This window comes from Mustela putorius, unplaced genomic scaffold (genome assembly GCF_011764305.1).
Source record: "Mustela putorius furo isolate JIRA1106 unplaced genomic scaffold, ASM1176430v1.1 tig00000281_pilon_pilon_pilon, whole genome shotgun sequence".
NCBI classification, from domain to species: Eukaryota; Metazoa; Chordata; class Mammalia; order Carnivora; family Mustelidae; genus Mustela; species Mustela putorius.
This window is the reverse complement of record NW_025421343.1, coordinates 19,483,078-19,502,040: the sequence shown is the minus strand read 5'-3', so window position 1 is coordinate 19,502,040 and position 18,963 is coordinate 19,483,078. Positions and strand designations below refer to the sequence as shown.

At 40.0% G+C, this 18,963-nt stretch overlaps 1 protein-coding gene across 6 annotated transcripts in view; it reads left to right on the top strand.

Moving 5' to 3' along the window:
• Positions 1–18,963, top strand: part of EML4 (EMAP like 4) — a 156,323-nt gene extending 137,360 nt beyond the window's left edge. For all 6 annotated transcript variants that reach the window (XM_004770921.3, XM_004770920.3, XM_004770919.3 and 3 more), the window contains 6 exons: positions 1,132–1,220; positions 2,879–2,976; positions 12,248–12,335; positions 12,896–12,994; positions 15,471–15,601; positions 16,219–18,963. In XM_004770921.3, coding sequence (XP_004770978.1) covers positions 1,132–1,220; positions 2,879–2,976; positions 12,248–12,335; positions 12,896–12,994; positions 15,471–15,601; positions 16,219–16,692 — 979 coding nt within the window. In that variant the 3' untranslated portion in view covers positions 16,693–18,963. The remainder of the gene's footprint in view (positions 1–1,131; positions 1,221–2,878; positions 2,977–12,247; positions 12,336–12,895; positions 12,995–15,470; positions 15,602–16,218) is intronic.

Here is an 18,963-nt window from a genome sequence, read left to right as displayed (position 1 = left end):
GCTATGTATGCTCTTTATAACCTGCCTTCCTCTCATTTATCCAGTCTCTAGTTGTCTTCAGTTGCCATTCTTTGCTTTATACCTCATATGTTGCCATGCTTTTTCTGAAGCACCATCCTTCCCTTCAAATGCCCTTAAAAAAAAAAAAAAAAAAAAAGGATTTATTTATTTTAGAGCAAATGAGCATGGGGTGAGGGGCAGTGGGCAAAGGGAGAGGGAGATAGTGTTAAGCATACTCCACACTGAGCAGGGTACCCAGTGCAGGGCTCCATCTCTTAACCCTGAGATCAGGACTTGAGCCAAAACCAGGAGTCCAAGGCTTAACCCACTGCACCACCCAGGCACCTCTTCAAGTGCTCTTGTAAAAAGATTGGATACGTCATTTATTATGTAGTTAAATTTAACCATTATTTTACCTCTCAAAAGGCTGTTCACATTTTGACTTCTGTAAATGTGAACAAGAAACCTTTGAAAGAATTCAGAGCACTTTGTGCATGTGGAGGTATTGGAGAGGCAGAGCGCCCCCTGCTGGTTCCTTTGAAATCACACTAAATAAAGAGCCCTCTGCTTTCCCCTCCGACATTCATACTGTCTATGCTCCTTCCCATCTCCATAGCTATGCAGCTGTTCCTCCTTCTGCTACTGAACCGCCTATTCCCTCAGTGTTGAGCTCAACCTATCCTACGTCCTTACTAAAGGTTTTTCTGTGTCTTCTATTGTTCATTTCCCTTTTATAACCGTCTCTATTGTATATGGTCACCATCAGTGAAATTGGCTCTTAATTGTCCTTTGTTTCAATTGACTTATTTCTTTTTCCCCATCTCTGGTTTAATCTTCAAAAACACTGATCCTATCATCTTAACTTTCTGTTTAGATGCTACCTAGCAAAGAAACCCAGTGGGCATTTAATGATTACCTAAATAGAAATGAGAACGTGCCTAGGTCCATAAATATACACATTGTATTTAGCACCATTTTGCAGAATTTATCCTTCAGTGGATGTTGGAAACGTGATATTTAAAGGCATTATTAGAATTTCATTGAAATTTTCTAAAAGGGAGAAAAAGTCAGCAATCTTTTTTTTTTAAGTACTAATATCTGAAGAAAACTTTGATTTTTACTTCTTAACAGGTGGTTTGTTCTGGATGCAGAAACCAGAGATCTAGTTTCTATCCACACAGATGGGAATGAACAGCTCTCCGTGGTGCGCTACTCAGTAGGTAGGCGGATTTACCCCCATCCTGGCACTCACGGCATTTCTCTGTCAGTGCATATTTTCACTTCCACTAAAACGGACTACTTTTTTCTTTACTCTCTAAACTTGTTAACTATTGAATATGTTTCCCCCAAAATCAGATTAAATTCTGTTGCGGGAAACTGCAAAAGGTCTTCTAAAGTTAAACAACATTCTAAATCATCAAGCAAATTTAGAATGAACTGTTACAACTGCATTTGCAGTTGAAAGCAGAATACAGTCAAATCCCACTTTGGGGGAATTACACATACTTGGGATTTTGAATAGGTATTGGGCCGAATGTTACATCTATTTAGCAATCTTTTTTGTATGTAAGAAGATATAAATTATAGTAATATTCAAAATACACACTATTAGAGGCTGTTCAAGTTCTTTAAAATCTAGTTGTATTACTGGCTACGTCATGATTTTGTAAGATAAAATACTCAGCAACTCATAAGAATTTTATAAATTCAGTTAGCCTTGTTTGAATAATTCTTTATACTTTATTCAGAATGTTCATTATGTTTCTATAATATTCCCATTCCCTTTTCCTGTTATTAATATGTTTCCATTCATGTTATTTTTCCATGGAGTTAGTGTAAATGACATTTGCTTATATTTGAAAATATATTCCAGTCCTTTAGATCAGTGTGGGATTCAGAGGCTCTTTTTTATTGCTTCTGAGTTGTTTAAAAGGAAGTGCAGAATACTGTTCGCTGAGTTAAACATGGAAGGAAGAATATTTGCTCAGGCTATAAGCCTGACGAGTTATCTTAAAGCAGAAAAGGTTTTCTGTTTGGCTTGGCTTTTTTAGTGTTGTCTTAGCAAATTGCTACAAATGTAGCAATTAAAATCCAAAGATCAGTTGGACTTTATTGACCGTCTGTTCTGTGGTAAGAACAATAGAAGAGACCATAAAAGAAGAGAACATAGTCCCTTCCCAAGCTGGAGAGTCATGTGTGCTCAGCTGAAATGAGCAGTTGAACACTCAGCTCATGAGTGCTATGTACTTAGACCCATAAGAGCTCGTTAACTTCCCTGGAGCCAGTGTTTAACTAACTAGGAGGAGATGACCCCGGAGTCCCCGACCTTTGAGTATCTCCAAGAAATGACTGGACTGGATGGCCATGTTTTTCAAGTGTGCTTAGTGATGGAAGGATTCATTCATCAAATACCAAATAAGAAAAGACAAATATCATATGATCTCACTGATAGGAGCAATTTGAGAAACAAGACAGAGGATCATAGGGGAAGGAAGGGGAAAATGAAACAAGACGAAACCAGAGAGGGAGACAAACCATAAGAGACTCTTAATTTCAGGAAACATACTGGAGGGGAGGGGAGTGGGAAGGATGGGGTTGCTGGGTGATGGACGCTGGGGAGGGTATGTGCTATGGTGAGTGCTGTGAATTGTGTAAGACTGATGAATCACAGACCTGTACCCCTGAAATAAATAATACATTATATGTTAAGAAATCTTTAAAAAGTAATTTTTTTTTAGTTTGCCTCAAAAAAAATGCAAAATAACAGTTAAATTGGTGAGATTTAACATTTGTAAAATATCATTCATTTAGTACAGGTCCAATAAAATAGCAGCTTAGTACATTTCCCTAGTTAACATTTTTTCCTGTCTCATTCTAGATGGCACCCTCCTGGCTGTAGGATCTCATGACAACTTTATTTACCTCTATGTAGTCTCAGAAAATGGAAGAAAATATAGCAGACATGGAAAGTGCACTGTAAGTATTGAAGTAAAGTAAATTCAGCTGTAAAATTGTTGGAAAATTTTACTTGTGATAAGAAGTTAGACATTGATGTATCCATTGTTTTACTATCCTTAACTGCTTTAAACTTTAATCTCTTTGAAAACAGATTTACTTTAACAGCAGAATATTGCAGTTCCCTGTGTGATTTAGAAGTGTTTCTTCTTTTGATGGGAGTTTAATATCTGTCTGTTTCTGACTAGTTTTAAGGCAGTGTCTTAAATCAAAGCTGTTTCCATAGGAAACGCTTAGAATAACACTTTTTGAAAATTGATGAGTCAGAAATGAAGGGGTATCTCACTTTTAATCCCAGTGTCCCACATTCCTGTCCACCGCCAACACCCTGCAGTCTCCGGTATCACCTCTTTTACCACTAAAGTAAAATAATTTATATGGAGATCTGTCTGCATTAAGAGTTAAGAGAAGCATATTTCCTTGAATTTGTTCTTTTTTTTTCCTTCTTGAATTTGTTCTGATTGACTTTGTTATCATTGTAAGGTAAACGATTCAGTTCTGCAGACGTGCTGAGTACACCTTATGGCAAGCATTCTGCTAACTTAAGAAATGTTCTAGACACCAGTAATATATGTAAGATTTATTCCTTGTCCTCAAAAAGTATACATTTTAGGTGAGGCAGGACCAGGAAGGCAGGCAGTATAGCATCGTGGTTAAGAGCACCGACTTGGGATCAGACTACCTGGATTTGAATTCTTATTTCACCAATTCTAAGCTAGTGTGACCTTGGGAAGTTACTTACATCTGTTTCAGTTTTTTCATCTATAAAATGAGGATAAGAGCAGTTTCTGCTTCACTGGATTAAAATAAATTAATGCATATAAAATACTTTGAATAGTGCTTGGCAAATAATAGGTACTCAATATGTGTTGACTATTATTTTTATAAAAAATGAAGTAGCTTGGGGCGCCTGGGTGGCTCAGTGGTTTGGGCTGCTGCCTTCGGCTCGGGTCATGATCTCAGGGTCCTGGGATCGAGCCCCACATCGGGCTCCCTGCTCCGCAGGAAGCCTGCCTCCCTCTCTCTCTCTCTCTCTCTCTCTCTCTGCCTGCCTCTTTGCCTACTTGTGATCTCTGTCTGTCAAATAAATAAATAAAATCTTAAAAAAAAAAAAATGAAGTAGCTTGGTGTGTATGTTAGGAAAGGTAGAAAATTACTTGATGAAATAGTGGTTAGTGGCGGCACATATCACAAAATGGTTTTAGGGGGATAAATAAAAGACTTAATTTTTAGAAACATACATAAGTGAAACCCAGGCCATTTACTATTCAAAGAGACTTGTTTATATACTTTGTGCACACACATGTGTACATGCACACATATATTTTGTACCATAGGCTAAAACCAGCCTATAAAATGATCTACAGGCAACATCAAAGTTTTAGAATTTATCCAGAATATTTTTTTGCTTTGATAACCGTTATGAATCATTACCCATTAATTTATTGAAATGTCTTTTAATTGATTATCATGATATTTGTGATCTAAAATAGTACAGTAATGCTTCATTGTAACCACATGAGCAAATGAAATGTTCCACTGAAAAAAATTTTCAAGTTACTATAGTTTACCCGACCAGGCACCAAGTTTTTCTTAATTTTTCACTCCAACCTTTTAAAAAAAGTTCATATCTTAATAAATAAGAGTATATCAATTAAAGTATAATCTTGTAGAATCACAAAATTTCATAGGTAGCTCTGTAGCACACACTTGGCTCAGCTCTTATTTTACTGATGTAGAGACTGATTTTCAGACAAGATAAAGGCCTTGTCTTTGGTCACATCTTGATGTGACAAATCCAGGGCTGACCCCTTCTTTTAGTAGAGCAGACTTTCCAGTGTAATGTTAAATGCCTCAGATTTTTCTGTGTGTATCTCATTGTCTTGTGCTCTTATGGTACAACTGATCCAGAAAGGAAACAGCAGTGAATGTCACTAGATAATGAGAATGACTTTGGAAGTGTTGAGAAATGGCAAGCTTATCAATTGCATGAGACTTGGCCTTCTCCAATTAAGCAGCTTTTATCTTTAAAGCATTTGAAAGTATTATTTTGAGATATCCTTAGGAACTGTTAAAGTTGATAGTACTGTTGGAGGCTATAATGAAAGGCTCAGCTACTCTGCTTTTCTAATTATCGAATGTTCTGTGCTCTGCTTCCTGCTGTCACTTCTCCTTGCTGTCTGCTTCTACCAGCTGGTCTTACAGTTTCATGTTAACTGCTTTTATCTCTTGTCTGCTAGGGTCTAGGACAGACAGAATGGAGCTAATGCTAGTTTTGCTGCTTACTAGATTGAGATTTTAGGCAAGTTAATTAACTTCTTTGAATCTCAATTTTATTCTCTTATAATTGGGCATTATAACAGTTCCTACTATATAGCATTGTTGTGAAGACTGGGAACTACTCTCAGAGTTGCAAATACAAATGCTCTATTTTATTTCTAGTACTAGTACTAGTCAGTATCTAAGTAACCACCATAGTTTAGAACTTTAGAGAATCTCCCTTTAATAAGTTAACCAAGGAGTTGGAGCCTGTCCCTCTTTGTGACATCATTTTATGTGCAAATGTCAGTTGAGGAGATGACTGGTACCCAAGAAAACTAAACAAGTGAGGCATGCTTGACGAAGTTACTGTGGGCCAAGGCCTCGCTCACAGTCATAAGCTGAGAAACAAAACAAGATCCATTTTAGAGAAATGGACTCACATCATGCAAGTTCTCCAAAACTGTCTTATAAAATACCGATTTCTAAAAGCTAACTGGTAAGGGACTGAATCTTAGTTTCTTCTGGCCAATCAGGTTTTCTCTCTATAAGCAACCCTCAGGAAACCAACAGAATGCTAGTTTATTCATTTAAAATAAGGTATGTAAATGCCATGGGGACAGAACATGCCCATCCTCCAGCCAGTACTTCCCTTCAGGCAAAAATACGCATGTGAAACCAGAGTATAATCAGGAGGTGGGCAGCCTTGGCACCTACATCCCCAGAAGTCAGTAGCTACCCCTGGAACTGGTCTTCAGGTCCCTCTGTCCTAGACATTAGGTGGGAACTGTCCACGTTTGCCTCTGTGACTCCTTGGTGACCACCCACCTGAATGACACTTCTTTGGACAGATTCATATGTGCAGTCAGGTTGTAGCCTATCCTTGCTGGCCTTGGACCTATGATGACACTTACTTCTTAACCTTTTTCTGCTCTTACACTATGTTAATTGTAAAGTTAACTCTCGGAGGTTCCTGGGGGACTTCTATTGCAGTTTCTGTAAACACACAAAACTTGCTCTTCCAGTCATTGAATTTACTTGCTCTTATGTAGCAACCTCAGACACCTCAAGTTTATTTACTACACATCATCCCAGGCCTTCTCTTGGAAGAAACCCCAGTGATCTTCCAAGAAGTAATCTCCTCATGAACCTGACCTCTCTGGGCAGGCTGAGGGATGGAGAGGAAGAGAGAATGGAGTCATCCCTCTATACTGTTTGTCTGTGGCAGCCTTTCATTTTCTCTTCTATGACCTGTCTCTGTCCTCAGACTTCCCGGGTTTGCCCCTGGGAGCACTGCTTACGGGCTCCCCCTAGGTGCTCTGCACTCCCTCCAGCACACACCCCAAGCTGGCTCTACCAGATCTGTGGCATTTTCTGCCTGGTAATTAGACCATATAATTTAAAATAACCTTTTTTCTTTCTTTTACTTTCCATGAAAACATCCATCTTCTTAGTGTTTAGTACATATTAGAAAAAGTGGTTTGCTTAAACTGTAGGATTCAGGGGTTCATGGCTGTATCACATATTGACTATAGCAGTTTGATTCAGTTCTTTTTGAGAGCGTGTGCGCACTTGCACGAACTTGCTCACACGGGCTGCAGTCAGTGGGGGCAGGGCCCGCGGGAGAGGGAATCTCAAGCAGACTCCATGCTGAGCATAGAGTGGGGCTTGATCACGTGACTATGAGATCATGAACCGAGCTGAAACCAGGACCCTGACACCTAAGCGATATAGAAAAGTTTATTTAAAAAAAACAAAAAGGCTTTGGGTTCTGGAACTCTTTTTAACTTGTCTCCTGCAAAGCCTTAAGGTTGTGAGTGGGGCTAAGCTGGGCTGGTATGGATATGATTTTCTTTGCTTTGCACACTGGGCATTTCTTATAATATTTAATGTGTAAGAAATATCTTACAGCTAAAAAGAATTTGAAGACCACTGGTTGGTTATCTGAAATTCCTTGAGGAATGTGAGTTGAGGATTGTGAAGTTTTACAATCTTGTTGCTTTCCACACAGTTTCTTTATCTCAGCTGTGCTATTTTGAAATGTACTGAAAAAGTCCTTAGTTACTTATAAATTCCTTTTCTTAAAGTGCTACTCTGAAATTACTTTCTGCTCATCTTCAGTGTTAGAGAAATGATTAAAAGATAAGCATGAATTAAATGCTGTGCTCTCTGACCTGGGCTTAAACTCTGGCTCCACCATTTCTTTATGAAGTTAAGAAACCTCTCTGTCCCCTGGACTTGTTCTCTGCTAAGTGGGCACCCTCCTGCAGGCTGTTGGGAGACCCAGAGTTGACCGTGGATACACTGTGCAGAGAATGTTCTCTGCTCAGTATTGGATGCCAGCAGCAGCAGCACTGTACTCGGTAACTAGATGAGCCCCGGGCTGTGCTTGGGCGTGTTTTTCAGCATTGAATATGAATCTGTGAAAGTTCAAGAAGAGTTTTCTAATTATGGATAATTGTGTATTTTCCTTGAAAGAGTTTAAATGTTCTGATTAACCTACTTGCAGTAGGATTAAGATGATTTTATTCTACACCCAATTGCCAACATACTGGCTTTCTGCTTGATTCGAATTCCTATATTCCTTTTAACACTGCTGCTCTGAGATGGTAACATAGGAAATGAAATATATTGGAGTTGCAGTGATGCACTGTTTCAGAGTCTGTTAGGATAGGAAAGAAGTGCTGGTAAAAGTAAGTGTCCTTTTTGCCAGGAGTTTGGTAATTGAAAATATACATCAAAGAAGAAAAAAGTCTAAAACTGTCTGCTTAGAAATCTCTAAGAAACTAATCCATAAAACTTACCAGTATTTCAGTAAGGCATTAGGATTCATTGTTACTGTAACAGGATATATGCAGTACCTGGTGACTTAAAAAAAATGAGGGGTGTGTTCTCATTTAAGCAGAAGTCATCAGAGCCTCAAAATCTTTCTTTATATTCTGTCATTCTCTGGTTATCAGATCCTCGTTCCAGGAGGAAAGGATTAGACTGGGGAAAGGTACTTCTCCTCCTAAGTCCATTCTCTAAAAGTTTCCCTGGAAGCCCCACCCAGTGGTTTCTGGCACCCTAGCTGCAGAAGGGGTTGGGAAATCAGTGTTTCAGCTCCATCCTTCAGGGAAGGGGGCGGAATGTGGCTTGACTTAGACAGCTGTTCAGGACACTGAAGAACAGCTTTCCCTGGGGGAACCCATCCTGCTAAGTTGGAAGAGAATGCAGCTCTTGACCTCAGGTTGTTGAGTTAGAGCTCCACATGGCCTGTAGAGATTACTTAAATAAAAAAATATATATCTATTTAAAAAAAAAAAGAACAGCTTTCCCTTGAACCAGCAAAAGAGCATCAGAAACATGATGGGACGGGGGGCACCTGGATGGCTCAGTCGGGTAAGTGGTTAAGTGTCTAGAAGTGTCTGCCTTCTGGCTTGGGTCATGATCCGGGGGTCCTGGGATGAGCCCCAAGTGAGGCGCCCTGCTCACCGGGAAACCCACTTCTCCCTCTGCCTCTCCCTCCCCCTGCTTTTGCGCATGCTCTCCCTCTCTTTCTCGAATAAATCAATAAATTTTTTTTAAAAAGAAATGCAATTGCGGGGGGGAATATCCTGTTCTCAAAAGCAACAAAAACAAAAAGATGTTTTGAGAATAAATCTAGCAAGTAAAGCACAGGAAATATGGTTGAAAAAAAAGAACCGAAAAAATAGAGACATAATGTGTTTTTAGATTAAAAGACTTGATAAAAATATCCGTTCTCTACAAATTCCTCTCCAAACTTGATGCCATCTTACTTAAGTTTTCAGCATTGATAAAGTGGTTCTAAAGTTCTGAAGTTTCTGAAGTTTTCCACATCCCACAAAACTATCAAAACTAGGCAGATAGACTAATTGAACAGATCAGATGTCTGTTTATATGGAAATCTAGATAACAAAAGAGGTATTTCAAATCTGTGGAGTACAAATGGAATGTTCTCTACCTGCATTTTCCAGCATCGCAGCTACTAACCAGAACTTTCTGTTCATGAAACTAAGTACAATCCAGTTCCATTTCAAGTACTCAGAAGCCACAGGTGGCTAGTTGCTGCTGCACTGGACTGTGTACATACACAACACTTTAATTACTACAGAAAGTTCTACTGGACAGCACTGCTCTAGATGGTGGGGGGAGTCACCTGAATGCCTCCTTAGGGAAAATGCTAGATCCCTAACTCTAGGCCTAGCTACTTTTTAAAAAACTCTTCATGTAATTTTAATATATAACCAGTGTTGCAACTCACTGATTTAGATGATCCTCTCGGTGACAAAGATTTAGCTAAAATACTTCTCATTTTTTTTTCAGAGTAGTATTTTTGGGCTTCATCTGTTTACTATGATTACTTAATAATAGTAGTGAAAGTGCTAGCTTAGAGTACTTTACTGTTTCTTTTCAAGGAAGTATAATAGATTTATAGTGTCTAGATTTAACTGTGTCTCGTGCCCTTGGGGTGGAATGTGAGGCTACCTTCCCTCATGCAGTGCACGTACCTTCCGTGGCCTGTGAGCTGGGCAGGGCAAGGACGCTCTAGGGTGCTGTCTGGGAAGGTAACATTATAGACCCCAGTTACATTTAATCTTCTCTTTGCTTATATATTGGAATCCATACCAGGGAAAAAATACTCAGTTCGTTTTTCCAGTATAAATTGGTAACTTCCCCAAAGTCTTTTCTGTATTGGGTACTTTTTCTACTCAGGCTCTCCCCCCCTTTTTTTTAAAGATTTATTTATTTGTTTGACAGAAATCACAAGTAGGCAGAGAGGGGTAAGTCTTTTCTGTATTGGGTAGGCAGAGAGAGGGGAAAGCAGGCTCCTGGCTAAGCAGAGAGCCCGATGCGGGGCTTGATCCCAGGACCCTGAGATCATGACCTGAGCCGAAGACCGAGGCTTTCACCCACTGAGCCATCCAGGAGCCCCTCAGGGGCCCTTTTTGAGAATACTTTATACTTATTTACCTTCTAAATATGTGCTGTGTCCAATACAGATGGAACTACATGAATATTATGTGTACAGTGCTTCTGATGCTCCTCTAAATAATGTTATTAAGCCTTTTCACAGAGTCCCAGATGATATTTTTAAATATTTCTACATTAGTATGAATGCTTCTTGGAGGACAGCACTTTGCCTAGTTAATCTGTTAATATCCTTCATGCACGTAGCCAGCAGTTTTCTTCTCTGAGAGGCATGGCTTAGTCTAATGCCGGAGCCAGGCATCATGCATACAATGAAAAGGATTTGTGTGAACCTTATCCTCCTGCCAGATTCAGAAAATATCCAGTAACCATATGTGTCCTTCTGGTTTTGAAACTTGATTTCTTGTGAAGTTGGTTGGTCTCCATTTTGCTTAGCAAGTGATTCCCAACTTTTTTTCCAGTATACCTCCTAAACTCGGGATTTCAGGCACTTCACAGTTCTCAAATTCACAGCATTTAAATGTATTTAAATGTGTAAATATATTTGTCATATAGCACTGTGAGGGAGATCATAGCTCCAGAGAGGTGTCGTTAGACTTCAGAAGGATAATGGAGTAATTAGAAGACTATGCGAATTGGGGCGCCTGGGTGGCTCAGTAGGTTAAAGCCTCTGCCTTCGGCTCAGGTCATGATCCCAGGGTCTGGGATCGAGCCCTCCATCGGGCTCTCTGCTCGGCAGGGAGCCTGCTTCCCTCTCTCTCTGCCTGTCTCTCTGCCTACTTGTGATCTCTGTCTGTCAAATAAATTTTTAAAAAAATTTAAGAATAAAAAAGAATACTATGTGAATCATTAGAAACTGCATCTAATGTACTTTGAGTTTCTTAATTTAAAAAAATACGTGCAGAAAGCTAGTAGTTCAAAAAGTACAAAAGAAAGTAAATATGCTTTACCGCAGACTATAGGAAATAAAAGTGCTTTTGAGTCTCATTGTGCCACCATTAAGACTTGTGATTTATCTTAGAAATCCTCAAATGCTTATATAGAAAAGCAACAAAATACAGCATTTAATAGTTTTTTTTGTCTTAATTCCCACAGTGTTAGTAAAAATTAGACCAGAAAAAGATCATGTCTCCTGTTTAAGGAATGTTTTAATGAGTCAGATGGTCATATTGGATCCAGCTGTTTGAAAGAGTACATATTGGGTGACTTTTCCCCAGAAATAGTCTTTGGAGATAAGAGTTTTTCTAGGAGACCTCCCCATGCCCATGTATCTGTGCCACATTCCCCAGCTCTGGGGCTCTACCGTGGGTGCTAAGCAGCAGCCCAGGAAAGCTGTGCTCTCTGTGACCAACCTGGAACCCTTACTTCATTCTTGAAAACTAAGTCCTTCTAAAGGGGACATCAGTGATTTGAAAAAAGGCCCAACGGTAGGTGATCAGTGAAGTGTCCTTTAAGGCACAAACCTGTGAGACTCCTCTTGGAAGTCTGACACAGGTAGTAGGTGCTCGTTGCTGCTGTCTGGTTGGAAAGGCCAGCAAGATACTCCCAAGTTCCAGGTGCTCAGTGTGTCCCACTGTAGTGAGATCCCTTTTTCGTTCCAAAGTTGTTTTGTTTTTGTTAAGATTTTATTTATTTTAGAGAGAGAATGCCAGAGCAAGGGAGGGAACAGAGGGAGAGGGACAAGCAGACTCCACACTGAGCAGAGCCCGACGCAGGGCTTGATCCCATGACTCTGACATTGTGACCTGAGCAAAATCAAGAGTTGGCTGAGCCACCTTTCGCCCCCATTCCAGAGTTCTCCTAGAACTCTTAGTGTATCTCTCGGTATCTTTGCATACCTGCGCCTTCAGTTCCCAGCAAGATAGGGTGAAAAAGAACTAGAGATCTTCTGTGAGCTCAAGTCAGTTCTAAACGCTATGATGCTCCTCTGTACACATTAGGAATTCCAGATGAATGGCTTCTCAGAAAACCTGTTGGCTACTAAACTCTTGATTGTTCAGAACGCTAAATGCTTTCTAATAGTTGATCTTTTATTTCCTAGGGACATTCCAGCTATATCACACACCTTGACTGGTCCCCAGACAACAAGTATATTATGTCCAACTCAGGAGACTATGAGATACTGTACTGTAAGTACAAATGATTACATCCAGCTGAGACAGGTCTGTCCAGGGCGCAAAGGAACCGGCTGTGCAGAATGTGAATTGTGCAGAGAGTGCGTGCTGGCTCTCTGACTTGACAGTATGTTACTCTGAGCTAAAGAGTGAAAATCTCAAATGTAGTTCACTTCTCTGAGAAAGTAACAAATTAATTTACATATGTAGACATGTAGTCCTAAGAAATTACTCAGGGCGATGGCTACTCTAACCCACTGAGCCACCCAGGTGCCCCGAGATTGCTGCTCTCATATGGCTTTGTATTTAAGTTTTCCTGGAGAGAGGAAAGAGTATATACATGGGCACTTACGCTTTTTAAAGAAAGAACAATTTCAGTGGGGAACAGTTTTATAATTTTATAAACCCTGTTAAAGGGAACACTATTTTTCCTTTTTAAATGTGTCTTAGTGTTTTTCAGTGTATGGATTTCAGTGTATGGATTACAAACAAACATAGCTAGTTTGAATCAAGGTACATTTTCAAATACATTTATACAGGCACTATGACTATATTTCCTGTTTCTGAATTTAAAGGGGACATTACACATGGCTGCAAACTAATCAGGAATCGATCTGATTGTAAGGACACGGATTGGACAACCTATACCTGCGTACTAGGCTTTCAAGTCTTTGGTAAGAACATGACACCTGATGAGAAAAGATGGTTTGTGGGTGTTCTTGTACATAGTAATTACTTGCTTAAATTTCTAAATAAAAAAAGAGTCTGTGTGTGTTCTTCAGTGTTATTGCTATTAATGTCAGATTCGAGAAATCGAGTGTATTAGGATCAAACTAATATGAAGTTCTCTGCAAAATCCACCAGACTTTTGGTCCTTAATACAAAAAATACTTGAAATAAGTATACATAATAGCACAGATTGCCTTCCCATTTTTTTCCTCCACGTGAAAACTGAAGTATTTTAATTTGTAAAAGCATTTTTAAAATAGCTTGAGCATAACACATAATTTCACCTTCTTAAAGAGAACAGTACAGTGGTCTTAGAACTGTAGTGTGGCCATCGTCACTGTCTAATTTGAGAACATTTTCATCATCCCAGTAAGAAACCTTCTACCCACAGGCAGTCCCTCCCTACCCCTCCCCACCCCGGTACCCACCAGCCACTAATCTACTGTCTTTCTCTAATAATTTGCCTATTCTGGACTTTCATGTAGAGTGTTTTTAAGACCCATCCACACTGTAGCATGTGTCAGCACTTTCTTTTATGGCTGAGTGAGAGCCCTTGTACGCATATTGTATGCACGCACCACATTTTGTTTATCCGCCTTCAGGTGACGAGACACTTGGGTTGTTTCTGCTTTTCAGTTAATACAAATAATGCTGCTTTGAACAAGTATGTTCAAGGTTTTCTATAGACATGTGTTCATTTCCCTTGAAATATACCTAGGAGCGGAATTCCAGAGCCCAGTGGTAACCTTGTGTTTAACCTTATGAAGAACTGCCAGACTGTTTGCCAAAGTGGCTGCTCTATTTACATTCCCACTAGCGGGACGTCCCAGGATTCTGGTTCCCCGCTTGTCAGCAGTTCTTACTCTCTAGCATGTGAATGTCCAGGTGTCCCAGCACCATCTGTCGAAATATAAAGGCATTTTTGGGAGATGTTATTTAAAGATAAAATTTGGAAATCAGGGGCGCCTGGGTGGCTCAGTGGGTTAAGCCGCTGCCTTCAGCTCAGGTCATGATCTCAGGGTCCTGAGATTGAGTCCCGCATCGGGCTCTCTGCTCAGCAGGGAGCCTGCTTCCCTCTCTCTCTCTCTCTGCCTGCCTCTCCATCTACTTGTGATTTCTCTCTGTCAAATAAATAAATAAAATCTTTAAAAAAAAAAAAAAATTTGGAAATCATTCCGAATCTCATGTTTTAGATATTTCTCAAAATCTTTTCCTGTGACCGTTTTCTAAGCTCTTCCCAATCTGGGGGTACCCTTCTGAAGAAGTTATAAGACAAATGGAAAAATTAAGATAATAAAGCCTTGTCTGCGAAGTACCAAAAAGAGATGTCCTACTCAGTAGTTAGACTACTGGATACGAAGGGGACATCAATACCTAAAGCAGTGTTCAGAATATTAATACTTTTCCCTTTAACAACATCTCTGCCTTCTGACAGTTGTGCTCTCTCTTCCAGCCTGATCGTAGATCAGAACAGTTCTTTTCGCGGTGTACATGAGGAAAATAATCCATTATAGGTCCCTGTGCTAAACGCAACTGCTGTAGAGACAGAGGAGAGTACTGGGCTGACAAGAAATTAAAAACTAACTCTAACTCGTCCGTATACAATTAATTATTCTGGGTGAAGCTGAGACAGTATCCAATAGCTAGTAATATTTATTTAAGAGATGTCAGTTAAGAAATGTTTCGATGTGTTTTAGCGAATTTACCAAAAACTAACTTGTTCTCTAGAATAGCACGGAACCACAGGAGGCCAGCATCTCAGCCCTTCTGTATTCCATAATTTCCATCTAGTCTTAATAGTGTTTTGTGCTAATTATGTTGAACGTGATCACCAGTGCCTCATGATTCAGAATAATTAAATTTGTTATGTCTCTGGATATAAATAATAGTTGCATGAAAATTCTGTGGGATAGCATGGGAGAGTAGTGGGTGGCCTGTGCATTTCCATTAAGATAAAGAATTTTGGAGGTTTTCTTTGAAGAGCCTGCCTGCAGAGAACAGCAGAGAAAGAGTGTACATTTCACACGGCTTCCCCAGAGTCTGCTGGGAAGAACTAAAGCTGTACCTTTGTGTTCCTGCACTTTGCTGTACGAGTAAACAGAATTTCCCCTCCGACTAGAAACTTTAAAAAGGAAGAGCTTATTTGCGGAGTGGAGTTAAGCTAAAACTATTTGTTAGCACCACCTGCTGGTTACTAGTGAGTATTTCTGTGTCTTTAAATTTTCCATCTTGAGGCTGTTTTCACTGAATTTTATTAGATTTTTAGGTAAAACTTCATCCTTTGACGCATTGAACCACTAAGAAATTTGTAAGGGAAATGTTAGCAGCTAAGTTTAAGATTCTAAAATTAAATAAACCCCCGTGGCATCGCAGTTGTATTTTAGACTCATTTTTCCACACCCTCGTGTTGCCGTATCAAAGGTGTCTGGCCAGAAGGATCCGATGGGACCGATATCAATGCACTGGTGCGATCCCACAACAGGAAGGTGATCGCTGTTGCTGATGACTTCTGCAAAGTTCATCTGTTCCAGTATCCCTGCTCCAAAGCAAAGGTAAAATCAATTTATTAAAAACGAGTGTTGGAGGGCTTTTTGTTTGGGGATATTTTTGTGTTGCTGGTGAGAAGAGATGCGTGGTTACTCCTCACTGAGATGCCGAGGGGCCCGGGGCGGGGGGCAGCACCAGGCCGGTGCTGCTTGTTTACTCCTTCACAATTAAGGTCCAGAAACCGTTAGAGAAGACAGCAGATGTTTTATTATTTTTAGTTTATCAGTAATTTATTGGTAGATATTTAAATGTCTCCTAAACCTACTAAAATATTTTGCTACGCATACATCAACATTATGAAGCTCCTGGAGCCATTTCCTAAATCACCTTCCGTCATCCCACTCAGTAGATTCTCCCCTCCCCGGCTCAGCAGAACGTCGTTAACCTAACAGACTATTTATTACGTTATTTTTGGAAATAATATGGTCTGACTATATGGATGTATGTATGATACTCTGTTTCTCCCATTGAAATGAGTATTAAAAGGAAATGACTTTTAACTCCATTCCTCAGACGTGCTGACTCTGGCTGGGGTCTGAATTACGTCCCTTACCTGGTAGCTTCCATTGCTGTAAACAGGCATGTAAAGAGTGAGTTTAATTTTCCCGTCTCTCTCTTCCAGGCTCCCAGTCACAAGTACAGTGCCCACAGCAGCCATGTCACCAATGTCAGTTTTACTCATAATGACAGTCACCTGATTTCAACTGGTGGAAAAGACATGAGCATCATTCAGTGGAAACTTGTAGAAAAGTTATCTTTGCCTCAAAATGAGATTATAGCCGATGGTACTCCAACCAAAGCCCCCATGTCTTCCATTGAAAGTGTCCCACAGTCTGATACTCCCACACCACCTCCTTCCCAGCCCTTCAATGAGACGGCTGAAGAAGAAAGTAGAATAAGCAATTCTCCCACACTTCTGGAGAACAGCCTGGAACAGACTGTGGCGCCCAGTGAGGACCACGTCGAGGAGCAGAGTGAAGGGGGCAGTGAAGACCTCGGTGAGCCCGTGTATGAGGAGCCGTCCCCGGAGGGCGGCAAGGAGCGGAGTGAGGCCACTCTTCCCGAGCACCAGCAAGACCCCTCAGGCCTGTCTTAACCGCAGGGCTTCAGTGCGACTCTCTCTGCTCCTGCAGCTGCGTGTGATCTCGGGACAGTTCAGGTAACAGGCCGGGAGTGAGGCTCATCGCTCTCGCAGCTCTGCGTTTCCACAGGATCTGTTTTCAGTAGTCTTACCTGCCGTCTCTCAAGAGCCGCCGGCGGCCCCGCTGAAGGCTGGCTTTGCTGTGTGTTGAGAATGAACCAAACTTAACAGCAGGAAAGACTGAAACATTGTCTCAGAAATTACCCGCGTACATAAGTGGTATGATGTAAATACTGGAAACAAAGACAGCGGTTGTATGGATTTAAAATAAACCCCTTGTTATCTGAACAAGTTTTCTTCAGGAACAACCAGTGGCATCACAAACACTGTTACTCATCTGCTGGCTCAGACTGTGCTACTTTGTTTTTCCCCAGATGCAGAAATAATCAGAAGAAAAAAAAAAAATGCTCTCTTACTGAGATATTCTCCCACCCCAAATGTCTAGTGGAAGTTTTTTACAAAAACTCCAGTATTGCCCCGAGTAGTGGGGTTGCCTTGAGTCCCTGCGCCGTATCCTTCCACGAGCACTAGCTGTCCAGATGCGCCTGCCTCATCTGCCGCCTGGTGCTGCCCTTTTCTGAGTCGTTGCAAGGAACAGTCCCTTCCTTTCTTGTGTGCAAATCTTATCTTAGAACTAAGAAAGCAGTGGTTTGTTAAAGAGCTTTTAATGTATATTAAACCATTAATACTCAGAAATAATGGATTCCTCCAAGGATTCCTTTACTGGCCAAAACATTTTTCAATGTTTGGCATTCAAGTGAATGGAAGAAGAAAAACCGCATGCCTATAAAACTCAACTGTAAGAATTACTTGGCTAATTTTAGCTTAGCCTTCCTCATAATTTGTTCCTTTGATAATAGGAGAAATATAAATACAATAAGTTTGAATTGGTGCTTGAAATTCATCAGTTTAGTTTGTAGTTTTTATACAGATTATATTGAGGGGGTAAGACTGAAAATTACAAATTCTTTTCTATGGAAGTATGAATAACAGTCACAGTAATTTTTTATAAATTGCATACTTAACAGACTTGCTATATATGGTAATTTTTCTCTGGTAGAGTTGCTGTAAGCCTTGCAGTTCTGATGTGGCTTCCTCTGCTATTTTGGGCAATGCATGTCTTGTGCATTGGATAGTTTTGTTTTGTTTCTTGTCAAAAGACTGTTTTTTCTTAAGTACATGTTTTCTACTATAATTACCGACAAATATGCATTTCCTATATATTTGTTTATACATTGATTATAAAAAAAACCTTTGGATTTATTTTTTAACTTGCTGAATTTTTGTTGTTGTTGTTGTTAGATCATGTTTAGAAACTTTGAATGAGTTCAGAAGTCTTAAGTATGCAAGTGTTTACGTGATTGTGCCATTCCAAAGTGCATCAGAACTGTCATTCCCTTCTAGTACCTTCTCAGGAGTAATGCAAATCAGGTATTTCATCATCATTTGGTAATTAATGTACAAACTCCAGTGAACTCCCAAGGACACTCACATTTATATTCACATGTTGTATGTAAGGGTGCGGGTATGTGTGAAGGGGTGAGTGTAGACACTCTGTGTGTATCTCTATAGGAAGATATACGCCACATTGAAAATACTCAGTGTATATCTCTATGTGTATAGGTATATGTCCATGTATATCTCTTTCCTTTTGTTTACAGTTTTTCAAGGAAAAAAAACCTCAAAGTAGTTCTCTTCAGAAGGAGAGAGAGAGATTCCAAGCAATCCATCTTTTTTCAGTATGTTCTATACATAATTTTCAGAGAGCATCAATAATATCAGGCCAGCACGTGTTACTCCCTGCGAGAAGAATACTGAGAAGAACAAGCAGTCCTAGAAGAAGAAGCATTTCTTTAAGCACCTGGGCAATACAGCTCTCCGTAACCAGCAGGGAGTTTATTGAGGGACACCGGTCACCTCTGGGGTTGCTGTGTACAATGAGATTTATACTCGGGATACTCTTGGGTGGAAGTTTCACAAGACACTACTAACGCGCAGAAAGCGTCCCAGCTCTCTATTGCTGGCAACTACTGTTTAATGGTCAATTAAATCTGTGATAATGGTTGCAAGTGGGTGGGATTATGAAATTGTAGATGTTTTTAGGAAAACTTGTGAATGAAAATGAATCCAAGTATTTCATGTGAAGATGTTGAGCCATTTCTATCATGCATTCCTGTCTCATGGCAGAAAATTTTGAAGATTATAAAATAAAATGATCAAAATGTT